At 39.7% G+C, this 20,235-nt stretch overlaps 1 protein-coding gene across 1 annotated transcript; it reads right to left on the bottom strand.

The window, feature by feature from the left end:
* Positions 1–9,246: 9,246 nt before the first annotated feature.
* neurod4 (neuronal differentiation 4) lies at positions 9,247–12,380 on the bottom strand. Its single transcript, XM_007556618.2, has 2 exons — positions 12,236–12,380; positions 9,247–11,012 (listed from the first exon to the last, which is right to left on the bottom strand). Exon 2 carries the CDS (start codon positions 11,004–11,006, stop codon positions 9,933–9,935), a length of 1,074 nt encoding a protein of 357 aa, XP_007556680.1. The 5' UTR covers positions 11,007–11,012; positions 12,236–12,380; the 3' UTR covers positions 9,247–9,932.
* Between the last annotated feature and the right edge of the window lie 7,855 nt (positions 12,381–20,235).

Consider the following 20,235-nt stretch of genomic DNA (forward strand, 5'->3'; position numbering starts at 1 on the left):
CCTTCCACTGTTTTGGATTAATGTCTAGTGTAACACTCTGGCCACTGAGCCCAGATTGGCTGCTTAATTCTCCTTGATCCGCTCACAGCAGAGCAAATTGAAGAGTATTTTTAGACAAAAAAAAGTAAAATACCCCCTGGGTGATGTAACGGTTCTAATGAAACTGATGCACTGGACTCAGGAATCTTCCTAATTCTGTTGTGAAACACTTTTTTTCAGCATTTTTTTTTTTTTTTATGTCAAAGTTTGACTTTGCAGATTGAAAGCGGCAGTTATTCTAAAACCTTCAAACTGTTGGTGTGTGGTTTCCAAAAGGGAAGAATGCATATAAGTAAGCTTCATCAGGGGCTTATGCCCTGATGAATGTAGTGTCAGTCCATGCCTTTTGTGTTCTCCAGTAAAAGAACAAAGATTACAGAGAAGCACAAATGTGATGGATGTGCCCATCTATGGGAATGGTTCCCACCAGTTTCTTTAATAGGAACATATATATATAAAGCCAGTGGTTTTCTATCAAGCATCAACTCGGTAAATGCTGTTTCCCAAGTGCTACCATATAGTGACGACACGTTTTAAGAAAAGTGGTGAGGGAATGCACTGAATTCCAATTGTGAAAAACTGAATAGGAAGGCTCCCTAGAGTCAAAATTTGTCAGAAAAAGAGAAAATAATACTTGAAGAAACATCTTAAATTCAGTATTCAATTTTATTTAGTGAGAGTTTGCCAGTATCTGACGAGTTGGTAGCATTTTGCCATCTCTATCTTGCAGAAGTTTCTCATATCTTCTGAGAGATTTGGGAAACTTTTAGTCCAGCATTCATGTAAAACATGAGATATTCAAAAACATTGGACAGTGCCCTCCTGCAACTCCTCTGATGATGCTGTTTAAGCTCATTGCAGTCTCTCTAAGATCCTGTCTTTTCTTTTAATTATATTTGGCTCGAGATCTATTTTTTTCTGTCTTTTCTGTATTATTTCTCCATTTATCAGTGACCTATATATTGTTCAAACTAGGAATTCTTACTCTGTGTACACTTTTGATTCCATTGTAAACGGCTTCACTTTGTGAAGCCGTTTATCTGTCCTCAGAAAAATACTTTAAAACTAGTTGGGTTTTTTTGCTAAGAGTAATTAGGACACTCATTGAATACAAAGATTAGCAAATAATTTTGTGTAATGTTATTGTCTGCTTCAGTCTTGACTCTGAGGTTCTTGTATTATTTTGAAATCCACTTCAATTTTGAGTCATACTTATTTGAAGCAAAGGCCAAGGTGCTTGGCTTGCAGGTAATGTGTTAGCTGTAAAATGATACCTAAATCCCTTCCAAGTACCGCTGAGCTGAGCCAATGTGCTGAAATTAACTTCAGTAACTTCAAACTTATCAAATTAACTGGAGGACACACACATTTTTGCCATTCTCTATTCTAAAACTCACTGTGGAAAGGATTGCATTGAGAACCTCAAGTGCAGATTCCTAATTACCAAGTTTCAGCAGCACAAACTGTAAACAACAAAATGTAACAGATGGACAGACAGATGTTACCAACAGAAACTTCACATGCCGAGCTTTGCATCAGGCCCCATCTGTTGCTTCTGCCACTCGGACCTCCCTCGACCCTCCTCCAGCTCTTGTCCACAATCCTCATCAGCATCCATCAGCCCCCTGCCCCTGACCCCTGTATACATTAACAAATAACATTAACATTTTAATGTCTCGAGGACCATTGTGAAAACCGATTCACATCAGAATTTGAGGTTAAATTATATCAGTGAATATGCAAACAACTCTGTATCTAGTGGTAAATTCTCCCCCAAATTATTTTTGCTCCTTGAATTTGTTCAAGTAAGTGCAACCGTGAACAGCAAGCCAACCCATTTTAAACATACAAAGGTAATGTGACACACATAAGCCAGGACTATAAAGGGGGGTAGACCAATAATTCAGACAACTTGAGCTGAACTGCATTCAAAAATACAACTAAAGTCCTGATTAAGTTTCCCCCCTCACCCTCCTTCACCATTAATGTTCACCCACGTCTGCAGTTGGGCATTCTGACTGCCTGCTTTCTCAGACACCCTGACCCTCCTACCTTGCCTGTGTTTTTTCTGTTCCTTCTTCCAAAGAGACCTCCATCTGTCCCTTCACTCAGCCCTTTGTGGCATCCCTAAGCCCAGAAACTTCCACAATGCAGTGGGCGTGCAAAGGGGGGCCATGGTAAACACGACAGCATCCAGATCCCATTAGAAGCTCTTTAACTCCTATATCCTAATACGCGGAGGGAATTCTGGGAGGAGAAGGTCCGTCCCTTATCCTCATGCCCACAATGTCACACTTTACACCCACTTCCATAGGTAATGAACCTGGTAGTTGGACTTCTTCCTCCTCTTGTGACTACTGCTTTACACTTCTTCTTCTATTCATTTTCATATGTTTAAGGTTTTCTGCAGAGTTTCAGAAAGGTCTAAGAAAGACAAACATGAAAAACATGTTGAACATGACATAGTAAATTCAAACACGTTTTATGCCAAAAAGGAACAAACGCTATTTTTTTTTAAATTGCATCTCATATCTGACCAGAACAAAATGAGGTGTGAAACATATAAAATAAATATGAGACTTCAAAGACAATAAAATTGGTTTTAGTCACATATTTTTATTTTGACATTTTAGTTTAAATTTTCAGAAAAGACATTTAAAATGCAGAAAACACAGCCATTAGCTGTATGAAAACAAATCACACTGGTTTTTAGACCAGGGACATGATTAAGATGTAACTAGAAAATTTCTGAAGAAATTTAAATGGGGCCTGCCAAACTGTGCCAGTTGGTTGGAACCCAGCAATCTGATGCTAAAAATTAGCATCAATGCTAAAGTAAGCTACAGTGTACTCTGTAGCATGTGGAGAGTCACAAGCATGTTGTGTAGGGGCTGAAATGAGCCAAAATGCTAATGTTAGCCTAAATGTTGCCAGTGGCATGTGGGCTATAACTAGCATGTTGTCTGACATTGACTTCCTCCATTCAGTGTGCTAAACATTGCTATTGAATAAACAAAATAGCTTAAAAAAAAGCTTATTTTAGGGATAAGACGCTAATGTGGGCAGAGCACTGCCCCCCACTGCTAATGTTTGTGCTAATGTTAATGCATTGCCTTCTGATTTTAACTTGTGCAAAAGTAAAAATCAGATGTTTACTTCGTGGCACGTGGTTACCAGAAAATGCGCTCAAGCCTATCAAGTCTAGAGGACTCTAAAGCACTCCACAGTGCATTCAGTCATTTACCTATTCACACACACGCTGATGGTGGCAAGCTACTAGATTGTAGTCATGGCAGCCCTGAGGCAGTCTGACAGAAGCGAGTAAGCCGTGCACCTGCACCACTAGGCCCTCTGACCACGAGCAGCAGGCAAGGCGGATGAAGGGTCTTGCCTAAGGACACAACAACAGAGACAGAGTGAGCGGGGGTTTGAACCGGCAACCCTCCTGTTACAGGACAAAGTCCTATCACAGTTGATGCTGTCTAATGCTGGCTATTCAACCTGACTGAGCTTGAAAGAGTTTACCAGGAAATACCCCAAAAATAGGTGAGTCAAGCTTACATAGACATACATGGGATTCAGTATTATTATTGTTACTAAGCAATAGTATCAAATAGTCCTGTCACTATAATTTTTCAATGTTTACATACTTAGATTAACAAAAAATGTCTGAAAAACATATTTTTTTCTTTTTTTCATTAAATATTTAGTGTAGTTTTTATTTCAAAGGGAAATGCACTCAGGTTGATTTTAGAACACGTTTTCAAGGTAATATTAGAAAAAAGCGATTATATATTGGATGCATTGCATATTGTAAAATAAATCTTGCATGCCAGGTTTTGCTTTCATTATGTTTACCAAAGTTAATACCTTCTTTGATTCTGTACTCTATGTTCCTCTACTTCTTTAATTTCCCTTCATTTTGTGTTGATCCATCTCTCAACCTCTAGGTCCCCCTCACCCCATGAACCCCACATACACTAGTGTGTGGTGAGTGTGCATGCAGGCTGAGGCCTACAAGGAGGGTGGGGGATCATTTGTTTGCCTCAGTCTAAAGGCAGAAGGATTATTGCCACAGACACTGATTAAAGCCTTCCATCCTCCTATGGCCCCATTAATACAGTCTTAATCACAATGCTTTATCCCTCCATCCAGCTCCTATGGATCAGGAACTTTTTTATTTTAGTGTGGGCTACCCCTGTTTGCATGGCAGATTAAATGTGCTGATCACAAAACTGAAATATAAACACAAGAGAATGAGAGCTAAGAAAAGAGTTGCCTTTACACTGCACTGTTGAAAAAATGTTAAAATGTAAAGTTTGGTAAGGTTGACCAAATATGGAGTTTTTTCTATCCCTGATCCTGTTTTGGCTCATGTTGGAAAAGCCGTCGGTCGATCCAGTGTCCCTCTCTGAGTTGCAAAAAGTCTCAAGATCTGCAACGGATGAGGCTGCTGACCTGTATTTATATTTTATATTAAGTCTATCAAAATCAATTTAAAGAAGTAACAATGTCACAGGAAGACATTTATACCATAAAAATATATGGATTTGGATTTTGAGTGCTTCTCCCTCTCTCACTGAAATTTAAATAGAAGCTTTCAAGCATTCTCCAAAACCCTTGAAGTGCGTGTCTGTAAAAAGTCAGTTTTGCAGTGCAACAGCAGGTAGAGAATCAACTCATGATGTTCTTGACACATCCATCTCTTTCCTATTTATCTTTTTTTCTTGACAGCCAGATATTTTGTTTCAACAATACTTTCTGCAGGTCAACCTCAGTATACTCTAATATGAGTAAACTCAGATGAGAAAGCTTTGTTGAACTTCTCACATTGCATCACTTGAGACAGACTATTTTTTTTGTTTCTAAACATTGACTCAATAGCTACAGATACAGCCTTCAATAAGCCTGCATGCTGTTCCTGCTGAGGATGTTTTAATTTTGCTGAAGTGGTAAGCTGCCATTAGCATACGAAGTCTTACTTTGCAGATAATTCAGGGTGGAAGATGGACTAATGTGATTGGAGGTCGTAGAGTAAAAATTTACCAATCTCTTTTTAAAATAACTAGTAAGTATTTATGTTGTGGTCTTCGCAGTACCTGAAGAGACATTCTGAAGCCGTCTGATACGGGACATTTTATATTGACCCTGCAGTGGTTTCAGTTAAATTATTTCTGTAAGGAAATGTAGTTATGTCTAAGAAATATTATCCATCACCAAGAAGGATTAAATTCTCTAAAGTGTCAAAAGTGTAACTGGGCACAAATAAGGATCAAAACCAAGTTAACCGGAAGCAGGGTAAAAGTTTTTTGAATATTTGCTGAAGTTTTGCATCGCCCTAGTCCCAACTGAAAGTTGCTTGGACACTTCATTACCACATTGTACTCATCTTTGGATTACTATATTTCAGGAGCATATCTTACAATACGACAAGACTAAAATAATCTCAAATTACTTCCGTCACAGTCACTAGATCTAAGATAACAGAAAATATTTAAGGCGTACCAATTCTCTTGAAAGATGCATTGTTGTCAGGGCTACCTCAGTCACTTCAGAAAACAAATAAGGGCTCAACTCCAGTGCTAGCTAGATGTACTTAATAAAAACTCTCTGCACAAGAAGTTAAAAACTGTCCATGTAAAAAGCAGTCATGTGTCTTGTTGGGGCGTCATTCTCACAGTCAACAGATGCACAAATACAGGTAGGAACTGAGTGTCATCAGCTACTCTCAGTCATAATCACTAAACAAAGTCCTATTTAGGACCTTAAGTCAATACATATCTGAAACACAAACCCTAAAATGTGTTTTTTCTTGATGATATAAACTCTGCGCTAATCTGTTGTGTTCAGCCAACTAAGACTTGTAAAGTATAGCTACTAATGTTACCCTGGGTTTTAAGAGAAGACAGAAAACTTATTCAGACGTAGACAATAAATCTTCCAAAATTGTCTTGTTTGGCCATTATACTCTCCTCCAAGCCTCGCCCCATAACATCATCTGCCTCTGTGTTTTGTAATCTTGTACCCAAAGTCAGTTTACTGGGATTATTTCCATATCCATGTATTTGGACTCTAGGATAATTCACATTCCCTGCCCCGGCTCCTACCACTTTTGTTACAACAAAAAGCAAAGCAACAAAGAGAGAGTGCGCCGGCTAACTCTGCCGCTACTTTCTCACAGGCTGAGTGTCTGTCTGTATAGCTATGTGTCACTCCTGTGCCAAGGCTGACCCACAAGAGCAAAGAGGACAAACTTGTGAATGAGCAGCGAGGACCTCCGTCACCTCATCTGGCCTTTCTATTTGTCCAAAACAAGCTCTTCATTTTCCCTCTCTCTCGTCCTTCTCCCCTCATGCTCTCGCTCCTCTTCTCTCTTCCTCTCTCCAAAATTGTCCCAGCTGTCCGTCAGCCCCCCTGCGGCTCCCCCAGCTGTCTGCTCTCCCCGAACAAGAATCCTAACAACAATACAGGTCACAGGTCAAGAGAAAGAACAGGCTGCGTCGACAATAGACCAGTGGCGCCCACTAAAACAATCACTCCCTTTTCTTTGAAAGCCTCTTGGCACTTTTGCCAGAACTGGAAAAGACAAACATTTTGGAGAGGTAGATGAAGAGGTGGAAAGTCCTTTTGGACAACAACTTCCCATTCTTGCAATTGCCCACCGTCCAGACGGGATAAACATGCATTCACACACCAGCTCCTACACTTCCTAGTCACTTTTTTTTTTTTTTGTACTTTGGCTTCCTGTGTTTTGTTTATTTGAAGTCTCATTGTGGTGTTTAGGGTGACGATTGAAGTCAAAACTAGTTATTTGGCCATTATTGTGTTATCAATAGCTTAGGCTGATTATGATCTCTAAATATATTTCATAAAACTATACTCTTCCATTTTGATAACAAAAACATAAGACACAATGTTTCACTGTCAACAATTTAAATCATAATCATTTTCCGTGCCTTCTTGTTTTCCCACGCTCTGGCAAAAATATACCGATTATTTGTTTTAATTTTTTTTACATGATCTCTCGCCCCACGGTGTTTTGGCATGAACCTGATGGGAAAATGGGGCACATGTGAGCGAAAAGTGAGCGAGAGGAGCTCAGAAAAACCCCTTGTGACACGTTCACCTGTTCCCCGGAGCTGTTTTTCCCATGGCCCACGACAACAGCCTCCCGTCTGACCTGAGAGAAAGCCTGGAGCCAAGACACTGAGTGACATCATGCACAGACTGGCACACAGATGCTCATATTCAGCAACAGTTCCCTTTTATCATTGGTTTAGCAAATACTGAATGATTCAAATCAAATGGAATCAGATTCCATTTTTGCACTGCTTCTCCTTGTTCTGATTACAGACCAGGTGGTTTGCTGACACAAGTCAAAAACTTCTCCTCTGCTGGTAAGAAACCAGCACATCTTGTTGTTAAAAACTAAATCCAAAAGCAGATAAATCAGTAAGCGCAGTGGATGACTTCCCTTTCAAAAGCATTTGTAGCTCAAATTTTCTGCATTTTTGAAGTGGCAAGCATAAAGTTGAATGTGTTTTCTGGAGATTGTATGCTGTTTGAATCGTCAAATAATTTACACATGGAAGACAAAAGCTAGCTCGTTTTCAAAATTCTGTATAAACATAAGTCTAAAATATGTGTGCATATGAATTTATCTAATGTTACTCTAGTAACCCTAAACAAAACCCAGTGCAACGAAGAACATGGCAGGAAAACAGTTGTGGAGAAGTTCAAAGCAGAGTAGTGTTATAAAAAACAATATTCCAACCTTTAAGCATTTCACAAAATGCAAAGTATGGCTCTCCTGCAAACGCATCAAGATTTGTCTGTCTACCTTGTCAGGCCTGGCAAGCTACAAATCTAGCCTTTATAGATTAGTGGAATTTGAGAAAGTTGTCAAAAAGGAACCTAAAATAAGTACAGTTCGTGCTTTAAAACCAGCAATCTGTAGGACAAAGCAAACATGTGAAAGAGTGTTCTGGCCAAACTAGATAAAAAAATTGTGCAGTTTATCTTGGATGCAAACAAGATTTATCATAAAGATTGGTTTTATTTATATAAAAAAATTTAAAAGTGCATCTTCCTGACCACACAATCTCACCTGTAAAACAAGGTAACCAAATATGGTGTGGATGCTTTATCATAGACAAGAAGCTGCTCAGAGTTGATTGGAAGATGGACAAATACTGGATTTGTTTATATTAAAAGATTTACGATGGTCATAAAAGTAAAAGTCTAGTTAAAAACCCATGGCAAAACTTGATCATTGATGTTCAAAGATGTTTTGCAAAAAAAAAAAAAAAAAAAGAACAGCAAAAGGTTTTGTCTCTTGATGGTTAAAACTTTTAGAAATATACCACAAAAGACATTAAACTGTTGTTGCAGCAAAATATGACATCCAAAACGTTTCCCTCAGGGAGAGTGGAAAAAAATGCAAACCGCACCTGTCAGATTTTTATTTATAAAACCAATTAAAACCATATATCATGTTCTGTTTTATTTACTCATTACCTTATTTGGTCTATTAATTAAAATTCTTATCAACTAAATTGAAGGTTGTGGTTGTAATGTGGGAGACTCAATAAAGTCACCTGGTGTAGAATACGTTTGCAAGAAATGTTTTCTTGCATCTCCTTTATTGGCTTTTCTGTTCAGGGCTCACCACACCAAATTGTCTCAATTTAGTTTCATCTTCTGGATCCTCTATCTTCACACCAACCAGCTTCATTTCCTCTTTCCCCACTTCCCATCAACTTTATCTCAAGAAACAGTAGTCCAACTCCCATAGGACAGCACAAGAGATGTTCTTTATTAACCTGGGATTTGATGATCTGGTCTGGAGTTCATGTGGTCATATTTGATTTGGCTTCAGTTTTACATTGGAAGCCCTTTCTGACATAACCCCTTTGCGTTTATCAGAAGACTTGGGACCGGCACTAGGAATCACAGGCTTATGACCCCTTATGGTTGCAATAAAAACCACAAGGGGTCACAAATGTTTTTTTTTTTTACACACCTACTAATAGTGAGGTACAAAAGAAAACTAATTTCTTACTTCTTTGACAAATTCAATGTGAAAAGAATAAAGCTAAGTCTGTAACGAGAGAAACTCCACAGTGACATGAAGCGATGTCTTTGCCAAAAATATAAAGAGACATATTGTATTCTAAAATATAAAAAAGGCTTGTCACACAGCGTTACTAAGGAAATAGCATATAATATAAGAATATTTATTTCAATAAGTGCGAAACAGCAAAATATTAACAGTACATGTGACAAGAATGGCAACACAAATATGAACAAGTCACTTGAAAGACCTCAAAATAAATAGCTTACGTACAGCTACCAGTGGATGGCAACAAACCAAGGAGACGGAGATACATAAACTGTGCAGAGAGAAGAATATAAAAAAAGAGGACAAGACATTGTCAAAATAAATATTAAATACATTTATAAATAGTTGCTTTCTTAAACATCAAGACCTTTGTGCACGATTTAATAAGCTGGACGACTTTTGGATCAATTTATTCTCAGAGCTCTTGAGTTCAAAACATCAGCTAGTTGCATTTTATTTCTGCATGAGCAAAGATATGTTGGTTTTGGTTAGTTTGACTCTTTTATAACTGCAGGGCAAATGTTCGGAAACAGTTAAGAGTTCAAACACCAACGCAAGATCAAACAATAAAGCAATAAATAAAAGGATAAACATGGTCGCATGTTCGCATCAGGTAGACTCAGTTGAGGTGAAAAGTCTCTCCTTCTCTGAACCCAGTGGGTTCAGCATAAACCATCTTTTTTTTCTACACAGTCAGTCCAGAAACTAGTACAGTGGTAGATTCACTTCTGTGGACAGTTTCTGACCAGTCACTTACTGGTTTCATTGGGTCTTAGATGGTGCCCATCTGAGCAGTGACCAGGTGAGAGGGAGTGAAAGACTCAAAGGCCACATCCAGGGGTAACTCGTAGCGAGAAGCTTGAAAGATCGGGTGAGACTGAGCCCCGCCTGGTAGGCTGCCAGCTGTGTTAGTGGGGAAGTGGTGGGCTGAGAGGTAGTGGGCATGTTGGCCAGGGTGGGGTGTGTAATTCCTCTCTGATTCATGTGGAGAAGGCTCCTGCTTCAGGGCAAAGTTACTGCTGATGCTGAGGGGGGGAGTGAGGGGTCCGTCGTACGGAGGCGTGCCACTGCTGCACTCGTTAGGGGAGGGGTTGTCGAACGCAGGTGCTTTGAATCCCTTCATGTGAAGGACGTGGGATGCTTCCAGGGATCCATAGGGTGGGCTGGGAAGTCCTGGGGATGGGTAGCTGAGTGGATGCCCACCCACAGAGTCGCCAACTCCCTGACCGCCACACTTGTCCTCAAGCTTGTTGAGAATCGGTGGGGTGGGTCCAAGCTGCAGGCAGCCAGCCACGAGGTTACTGGTGGGCTGAGACAGTCCTTTACACAGCATCTCCACAAACCCATGACTCTCTGTGGACTGACCATTCTCCAGCACCTCAGAAAGAGCCCAGATGTAATTGCGTGCCAGCCGCAGGGTCTCGATCTTTGACAGTTTCTGGGTTTTGGAGTAGCACGGCATCACTCTGCGCAGGTTATCCAGGGCATTGTTCAGCCCGTGCATCCGAGATCGCTCCCTGGCATTGGCCTTGATCCTTCTGGCTCGGAACCTCTCCTGTCTCGCTTTGGTCATCTTCTTCTTCTTGGGGCCTCTCCTTTTGGGGCCGTTATCTCCATTTGCTTCGACCTCCTCCTCGTCATCATCTTCCTCTTCTTCCTCCTCCATGTCCTCACTGCCAAATTCTCCGCAGGGCCGCATGCGACCACCCAGAGTCAGAATGTGGTGGTGGCTCCTCATCTCTGGGCTTTCGTCTCCGTCCTGGGAGCTGCCGTCCTCCTCGAGCCAGCTGAGGGAGCTCACCAGCTCACTCACATCCCCACCTTTCCCAAAGTGTTTGGTCATCATGTTGATCTGAAGAAGAACGGGCAAAAAGTTGTTACTTGCTCATCTGCAAATGTGTAAACTGTACTCTAACAATATGTTGCATATATGGACTGGAAACATTTCAATACTCAATAAAGGGGTATGGAAATGCTTCAGATTTTTATAAAATAAATCTGAAGAGAATAAGGCTTTTTTGTGATGCTATATACTACGTGTTATCATAAAGTAACTTCTGAAATTGTTTTATATCTTAGTTTTTAAGTTTACCAATGGCTCCTTATCTGTGAACCCCTTTTTCCCAAATGTCCTGGTGGCACCCTGCAGACTGAAGTTCTGTTTTCAGCACCGCTGTGTGGAAAGCTCACTCTGCTAATTAATCTTCTGCTGTTTCTGTCATTTTGAGTATTTCAAACGAAGCTCTTCTACAAATAAAAAGCCATACATGTTCATACAACAGAACATTTTCATCTTTTTAGGATTAGATCACTCTTATCGAAGAGAGCTGTCCCGCTCTCTTCAGAGATGCTGTCAATCTGGGACACAACGGGATTTACTCAGCACATAGAGCTGAAAGATTAAATAGGGAACACACAAATCAACAAAACATTCAGACATTTGGTCTTTGTAGCAATGAAAACAGTGTCGAGAACCCTCCCCTCCTTGACTACTCTTCGATGTGTTATATTTCGGGGAGAATAAACGTACACACCAAACTGTTCTTTCTCATAAATTAATCGCGTGATTATTGCTGATTTGTTGTTAATTTGAGGGAGGATTAAGGACACAAAATGTTGCTTTTGTTTTTGCTGAAAACTGCCCTAATTATTGCACACTGACGCGCAAAAGTGGGACAGATTACTCCGCAATTTGTAAATCTAGATTACGTCAAGCATCCAACTATGACGGGATGAGATGTTGGAGTAGATTATATAATCTAAATGATATGACTGTATTTCTTTAACGATGCATTTCTGCACAAGATTTAGATCTGTTGTCTCGTAAAAAAGATTAACATTTGTGGTGAATGGGCGTATTAAAAATAAGCCAAAGTGTATTTAATTTTACAGTTTATTGTTAGGCTTTTACATGACAATTTAAATACATTTGACGTGTTAAAATGTTTTCTCTAATTAACTGAAACTGTAAAATCAGCTGATCAGATGCCATATAAGACAAGTCAACCCTCCTTTTTTTTTCTTTTTCTTTTTTTTTTTTTTATAACCTTAACCTGAACAAAAAATGCAACTCACCTGTCTGGAGACAGCACTGCGCAAATGAGTAGAGAACTTTGAGAAATTCAGGCAATAAGTCCAGAGTAGCTGCGGATTTTTTTTTCTTCTCCTCCACTGTCACCCGCCTCTGTCCCAAAGTCAAACAGCCATGAACGCACTCGGAACTTTCATCTCCAAATGACATGATTAGGCTGATGTGCTTTGGCTTTAGCCGGGTAAGCCCCACCCTCTTCCGCCCCACCCACCAACAAACTTATCCAAAAGCGCGTGGCGCTCTCGTGACTGGGAGGGTCGCCCTCTGAGAACGAGTTGGGGCGCGTTCCCGGAGGCACTTGTAACCCCTCATTTACAAGTCAAGGGGTCCAGAAACATTGAGAGGGTGGCAGTCCTGAGAATAGGAGTAGTCTTTGTATTTGAGTTCGGATTGAAAGTAAATGTGTTCAGATTTGTATTTCTTTCTTTCAAACGCAAGCATAATTTAGTGAGTGTATTAATTTCCTCTGTACTTTTTCTCATTCATTTTTGATTGTACATACCCAAGTTTTTGTTGTTGTTGTTGTTGTTGTTGTTTTTTCTTACAAATTGCCCCCCAAAATGAACTAAACTATAATTGTGCTTTCTAGGGCAAAAATTATTACATAAATCATTACATCTGATCTGTTGCCTACCCCAACTACTGCTATATCTCAACGTATGTACACATTTGTAGTTTATTTTTATTGACATTCTCTGTGACTTTCGCATTTATTTGATAATTTCGTTAAAGAATGACAGTAAACCTTTGCAATAAAGGCAATATTATGTTTTCTAGAATTCAGAATGAAATAATTATTACCTATGTTCTATAATACTATGACTGCGTCACCCCACCCGACAATACATCTCGTCATTAGTCGGTTGGATTAGGAATTTTCCACTTAGTTAAACTCAGTGTTTAGAGACGCTCCTCCTTGCGCGCGTATTTAAATGATTATGACAGCTTGGTGCGTGATCAGCAGGTGTGTGCGTCTTTCACTCGTTCATTCGATTGTTTTCTTCCATTTTGGCGTCATATTCTGCCCTGGAAGACAATCTGATTATTTAATCGATTAACTCAGTAATGGAGTTGCAGGTACTTCATTTAGGCGGCCGATCACTGAGAATTTCTGAGTACGTACAGCTCTTAAAGTGACAGAAGTAAATATTTGGGATTCTGCGATTATGTTCTGTTGGAGGAAATCTTAAATTGGTTGTAATTACTTCAATCTTAAGAGCAAGACTTCTTCTTAACAAAGGAGTCTGCGAATTAAAATTTAATGGGAATCATACTTAAAATTTGACCAGTTAAAATGTTGTACATTTTGACCAACTGTGGTCATTTTGACTACCAACTAGTCATTTTGATGATAGCCATCTGCCATCAAAATGGTAGCTGACTATTTATTTTTATTGCATAAATGCTCTTGGGATTTTTTTTCCTCATTAAAATTGTTGTGTAACCTTTTTATTACAAATAGCATCTTTTGTCATTAGGGAAATGATACGCGTGATTAAGATTGTCGAAAACCTATTCACCAAGTAAACTAACTCAAAAAGGAAAGGAAAACTAAAGTTGCTCAACAAAAGTTTCTGATATTACTTTACAATTAAATTAAATTAGATACAAAATCTGTTCATTTTTGTGGCTGTTTCTGCATCATTTATGAAAAATACTTAAATGCAATGAATACTAAACTGCAATGATTGAAGTACATGGGCATATGGTTTACCTCATAGTACAAAATGGTTTACAAATTGGAGAAGGGGGAAACTGACCCAGATCCCTGCCAGAATTCACATATGGCACATATATGAGAAGGAATTGGGCTCCAGATGGGATTGTCCCCTGGTTACATAATAACGCCATGTAAATTGCCTATAAGTTTCACATAGAGCAACTCTGACCCATACGCTTGCCAGTTATGTTCTGCAATTTCAAAAATGTTTCTTAGACACCCGTGTCCTACCCAAGACCTGCATAGAATGCCAGATTTTGCTGATATGAGTTGCAATTGATGAATCCAAGTGGGTTTCTATAGAAAAAGCCAATTGCGAGCCAAGCCTCACTCAGGAACCTAAAGAAAACCCATATATGCACATGTCAGATGTTGTCATGAATCCAGTCCACAACACTTATTTCTTTTAATCCAAGCATATGTGTCATTTAACTGCTTGCATTGTTGTCAATTACTGTGATTTAAATTGCTGTATTCCTTTATTTCTGTTTAAATGTTTTTATATAATCCGAAGAGATTTTTTAACCATTGGCCTGACAAGAGACACACATTCCAAAATCAATAACAAAAAAAAAAAAAAAAAAAAAAAAAAAAAAAAAAAAAAAAAAAANAAAAGAAAAACTTTTCCACCGCTTGAACTACAAGTGCCGGAGATAATACAAGCCCGCCAGTCTCGTGCATGGCGAGCCGCGGCGCAGTAGGAGTCCTTTGTCATTGGCCGCTGACAGCCTGGGTCTCCCGAGCCGCACGTGCCCCCACATTGATCCCATTGTGCGCGCTACTGCGCACAGCTGCGCTCGTGACTGAACTCAGGAGCGGAGGATACACATCTTGTTTTTAAGCGTCCCACACGTTTCCATGGATGGGAATAAAGACGTGGACCTTTGCTTGATCGACAGCATTGACTTAACCTACAACAGAGTCTCATCCAACGATTTATTGGGCACCTTCTAACAGATGGCCGAATGGAGGAAGCGCCGGGTGGGCGGGCGTATCTGTTGCTTAGATGCGCAGGCGTCACTCTGTTCAGACTGAAGATGCCTGGTGCTGAGGCAGCATCCGTCCACCCAATGGTCCCAATTGCTCCTGGTCAGTGCACTCACTGGTCATGAAGGCATGTGGATGGAGAGAGAGGAGCCTGTTTGTGTGCGTGTATGTGTGACTAATAAGATGTGCCCAGAGCTCCCCAGGTACATGCACTCTTACCTCCAAACACGTAGCCAGCAATCCCCTTCCATCCCATGAGGGTGAGAATGGCCGCCACACACCTGCAGCCTGAATGGGGAATTGGAGCCTGCCAGTCTCCCCACAATCCCCATGGTCTCCCAAATGACTATGAGGAAGGGAAATCAGCCTACTCTCATTTAGGGTATAACACAGATAGCTAACCCAGTGGAAGAGATCACTGTGAATGTGTGATCTGAACATACTTTTCATGAGTTTCTTTTGATTCCATTGAATGTGTTTCTCATGCATAGCAACTTATTACATTTCTTGCCAACATTTAGAAAAAAGAAAAGAAAACAGAAAAAAAGTACATTATTGTTTGACATTTTCTTTTAAGGTGTCCAAAACAAGACCGTTATTGTTGCTCGTTTTTGGGATCACCCTTTTCCTCGACAAAGAAAAAACTGCCACAAGTGAGTTGTGTCGCACTCGTGTCCCCAGGGACTGCGAGTGGATTGGGAGGGATTCGTGCAGTATATGCTGACAGATGGGTCCTTGTTTCTGTCTTTTTTTTTTTTCTTCATCTCCATCTCCCTCTGCCTCCCTTGCCAAAGCGCAGACACACTCGCACACATCAAGACAACACCAACACAATAGGAATTAAAGCCCTGGTCTACACACATGCTCTTTGGCCTGCTCCTGAAAGCTGAGCCCCTCGCAGCGATCATAAAAGGAGCCTGGATTTGTGCGAGGAGTTGGCGTGCTAAGACACGGGAGGGGTGATGTGGCACATGGGTGGTAAAGCTGCAGAGATAAACTTGTATCATTGTACAATAAATAATTTTCCACTTGTGAACCAGATGTTTTTTTGTTTTTTTTTTTGTGACATCATGTGCACACTCTGTTTTCAAGTTATGTTCTAACTTTGCCTAAATGTTCTTATGTTAGGAAGATTAAAGAAAGACTGGCAGGCCTAAGGACAATGAGCGTTTGCACACAGCAGACTTTGATTCATTAACTTTTATGTCGAAATAAAACTTTTAAAGACATAAAAAATCTTTGCAATTGGTAATCCTGAGCACAGCTGCACAATAAATTGAATTGTAGTCGACATTACAATATCAGTGTGTATAATATCGCAATCACAAAGGACTTTGAATTGGGCAAGCCATAGGATTGAAACTACAATTGCCAATAAGCCACCTAACTACTTGAAGTTTATTTCTTCTTTAAGTCAAGCGCCCAGCTTCTAAAATCTTAAGGGGCTTGAACATATCATGCTGTTCAATACGACAGCAACTCTGTCAGGTTCCACAACCAGACTCCAGGGCTTGTTACTGAACCACAACAGATCAAGAATTCAAGCTCTTGACTGGAGACTTTCTTCTGAACAAAGCAGTTTTACTGACAATGCAGGAGAACGTGTGCAATTATCAGCCTGCACCTGAAATACATCTTAGTAATCAAGATCTTGGGTAACTAGTGGGGACATTGGGATCACAGAAAAGAAAGTGACTGTGGAGGAAAATGTTGGTATCATCATAATATTCTTTCATATTATTACAATGGCAGGTGTTCTGAAAAAGTGGAATAAGTACCACTGATGGTTTCAGTGCTTCCCTCAGAGGATATTGTGGTTGCAAATGTTGACAAGATAAACAGTAGAGCAAGACTGATCAAACCTTTAACCAGGAAAAAGTGCTGCTGGAAAGTTATGCTGTGTTCCATCAACTTGTGGATTTAAAACTTGGATTTACTCAATTTAGCCATGTTTTAGATCCAGGTCCCTTGAAAAAACCTGAACTGGGAAAAATCTCTGACTTTTCTATGTTGAATTTCAACTGCTACTGAGCTTTCTTCAACATTTTCCAACTTCAGACATAAACATTCTCACTTTTGTGTAGAAATGAAGTTCACAATCAGTGAGCTTCATTTAAGATGTGACATTGGAGATGAATATTACTTTTGTTGATGTTTGTATGGCGAACAAACGCAAAGTGAAAATTTCTTCTTGTCCTGTTATAAAATTACTTTTTAGTTTGTGGTTCTTAAAAAAAAAAAAACTCGGGGTGACATTAAAAGTTGAGAACCACTAATCTAGAGTTTATTAAATATGCTTTACAGAAACAGAAATGTTTTAGTATAAATCAAAATTCTCAACACTTTTTTGTGAACAGAAGTGGAAATGTTAGGTCATTTCATAAAATCTTTATATTACATTGAGTTACATTTACATATATTTCTCCAACAGACAAGTGGTCAGTTATCTGCATCTGATATCAGATCAGAGAGAGTGTTAAGGTCCGGTCTGACTCAAGACCATCGTCTTCTCTATACACATTCTATCATGTCCATTAAACTATTGTGTCAACAGCATAATTCTAATGGACCCCACAGTGAATTTTGATAAGATCTAGCAGCATTTCATCTTGGCAATACGAGCAGATTGCTTGCCGCTTAATCTTCTCTGTTCTAGCTAAGGGTTTGGAAAACATTCCAGTCAAGCAGAAACGTGAACGTAGAATGGGAATCAGGCCCGGGGGCAATTCTCACTAAGTGGGGAGAGAGCCATTAAACAAAGGTGCCTGTGGTTTCATATTCAGGATACTTTACAACCTCCGTCCCAGGACATCAACACTGTTTTTTGGTGCGCTGCTGGAGGGGGCAGAACAAGGGGGAGGGAGGGGGATCCATCTGCCACGCTACTGGTCCTCAGGGAGACGGGGATATCCCTGGGGTGTTTTGGAGAGAGAAGGCCTGAAAGGATTACACCCAACCACTAATCAACAACGCTAATCTGAGGGCCCCCACATAAACCCCCCCCCACCACCTTCAGACTAAACCACAATTTGGGTTGGGAGGATAATATTTTACAGCTCTGCAACTTCTTGCTGATTATGTACAATCCGAAGAGGACAAATAGAAGAGGTTATCCTCACTGAGAAGAATCAACAGTAAAGTTGTGATTGGCAATGAGCCACAGTGTATCTGTGATCAGGTGCGAGCATCCCACAAGTGGCCTCATCCGAATCCCAGTGTGACCATTATGCAAATAGACCAAAGAGACAAGCCTAAAAAATAAATTTGGTTAACGGATGAAGCCTTATTCTGATTAAAAATAACATAAAAGTGTGTTTATTCTAGAGCATTAACAAAATTATTGTGAATATATTTATATATAAAAATCAACAGATCAACCTAATTATGAAACAATAATAAAACAATGATGTTGTTTGTAAGAAAAAAAAAAGAAAAGAAAGAAACTATATTCCAGAAAATGAGTTTCTCTGTAATCCTGCTGCAAAGTTATCCCTGCAGAGCTGTTACCTCTGAGCCTCATCCAAATGTCTCTTCACAGGATGAATTGACTCAGGGTGCAGCTGTCTTGGCCGGTCACAGAACCCAGAGAAAGAAATGCTGGGAGTTACATTGCCATCAGTTTTGTCTTTGATGTCTTGAGGAAAGGTGGGGTCTACTTCTGGCACCGATGAATTTAAAGCACCACAGAACTATAAGAAAAGCTGCATAATGACGGTGTCAGTCCTCCAGGGCATAGTGAACTGGAGGATCACTGGCCTCCATCTCCTCTGCCTCCCGCAGAAAACCCATGGCTATCCTCCTTTAAGCTCCCTCTCCCTGTAACCTCTTTGTGTCTTGGGCCCAGCACTGTCAATATTAAGGCTGGCTAATGTGATCTAGAGGCAGCTGCAGCACCCTGATTATTACCATGACACAGTCGACTGAGGGTGTAATATCATTAAAAATAAATCAGGTGGTGTGGAGATTTGCTGATGCAAGGAGGGACTTTGAATGACATTAAGAGGGAACAGTGCAATAATTTCATTAGTCAGTTGGGGCACCTTGGAGAATCTGTTAAAGCATTTCCTTTAAATTGTAGTAATTTAATCTGCTTTCACAATCCTTATCTGGAGGAAGAAAATAGAGAAAATTGACCAACGGTCCCTTTTTTTAATATATAATTAAATGTCTGAATCTTTGGTTTCCAAAAGCACCAGGACAAAATTTAAATATTATTATTATGTTTTAGCGCTGATGAAGAAGGACATTCTTACTCATGATCTTTTTTCTAAGATAAGTACTATAGAGGTACTGTTATATGATTAGAAATGTGGGTTTTAATAATCAAAGTAATAACGATTATGACAAGGATTTACTTTCAAATGGAGCTGGAAAGAATATGTGTAGTCCATAGTATGGTTTTCAGAAGTTAATTCATTCAGTGTTTAGTAAACAAGTCTGATTTTCCTCATATGAATCATTGGCTATTTTATAAAGTTGTCAAAAATCAAACTATTAAATGCGTACTTGGTAAAGTTCTTGAGCTTCTTGATCTGACTGAAAAGGATACCTGTACAGAGCAGTTACCTCAAAACCCAAGACAATTTGTAATGTTTACAATTAAAGGTCTGATTGTTTGGAAAATACGTTTTAGACATCAGTTTACAAACATCTGGAAAAAAGCAAGAAGATTATATTTTAATTTTTATATAAGCATAATGACGATAATCTTCCCCGAAGCAGATATAGCAGTGCTTACTGTTGGCCTGTTTGGGGTGGATTATTGTTGGAAATGATGAAGAAAACACGAGGCCACGTTAATCCTCTTAAACCGTTTGACAGTGAGCTGTCTGCTCGGCAGACTCATCAGCAATCAGCTGGTGAGACAATATAACGCTAGCATACAAAAATCATTAACAAATCAAAAATATGACAAATATATATGTACCGTAATATATACCTAGATATTTATAAAGTGTGATATAACCGTTTTATTACACTTTGTTTTCGGCTTGTTTGGCGCACCATTAAAGCCACAGAAGCGCCGTTGGGCTCACAGCGAGGGTCTTACATCCCCATTGTTTTGATCCACGAGACGCCTAAACGGTGATTTCAAGGCCCATTGAGCGCGCGATGAATTGTGCCCAAAGTCTGAGGAAGAGGGAGCATTAGCAATTATTGGATAATCCCAAGGAGTGACGCCAAAAGTTGTAAATCTGTTTTCTAATTTGCACAGACAGACAGATAGCTAGATAGCTAGATAGCTAGATAGATAGATAGATAGATAGATAGATAGAT

This window comes from Poecilia formosa, unplaced genomic scaffold, assembly GCF_000485575.1.
Source record: "Poecilia formosa unplaced genomic scaffold, Poecilia_formosa-5.1.2 Scaffold80, whole genome shotgun sequence".
Taxonomy (NCBI): Eukaryota; Metazoa; Chordata; class Actinopteri; order Cyprinodontiformes; family Poeciliidae; genus Poecilia; species Poecilia formosa.

What these genes read in the sequence shown, in the direction of transcription:
- neurod4 (XM_007556618.2), bottom strand. Translation starts at nt 11,006, where the DNA reads ATGATGACCAAACACTTTGGGAAAGGTGGGGATGTGAGTGAGCTGGTG.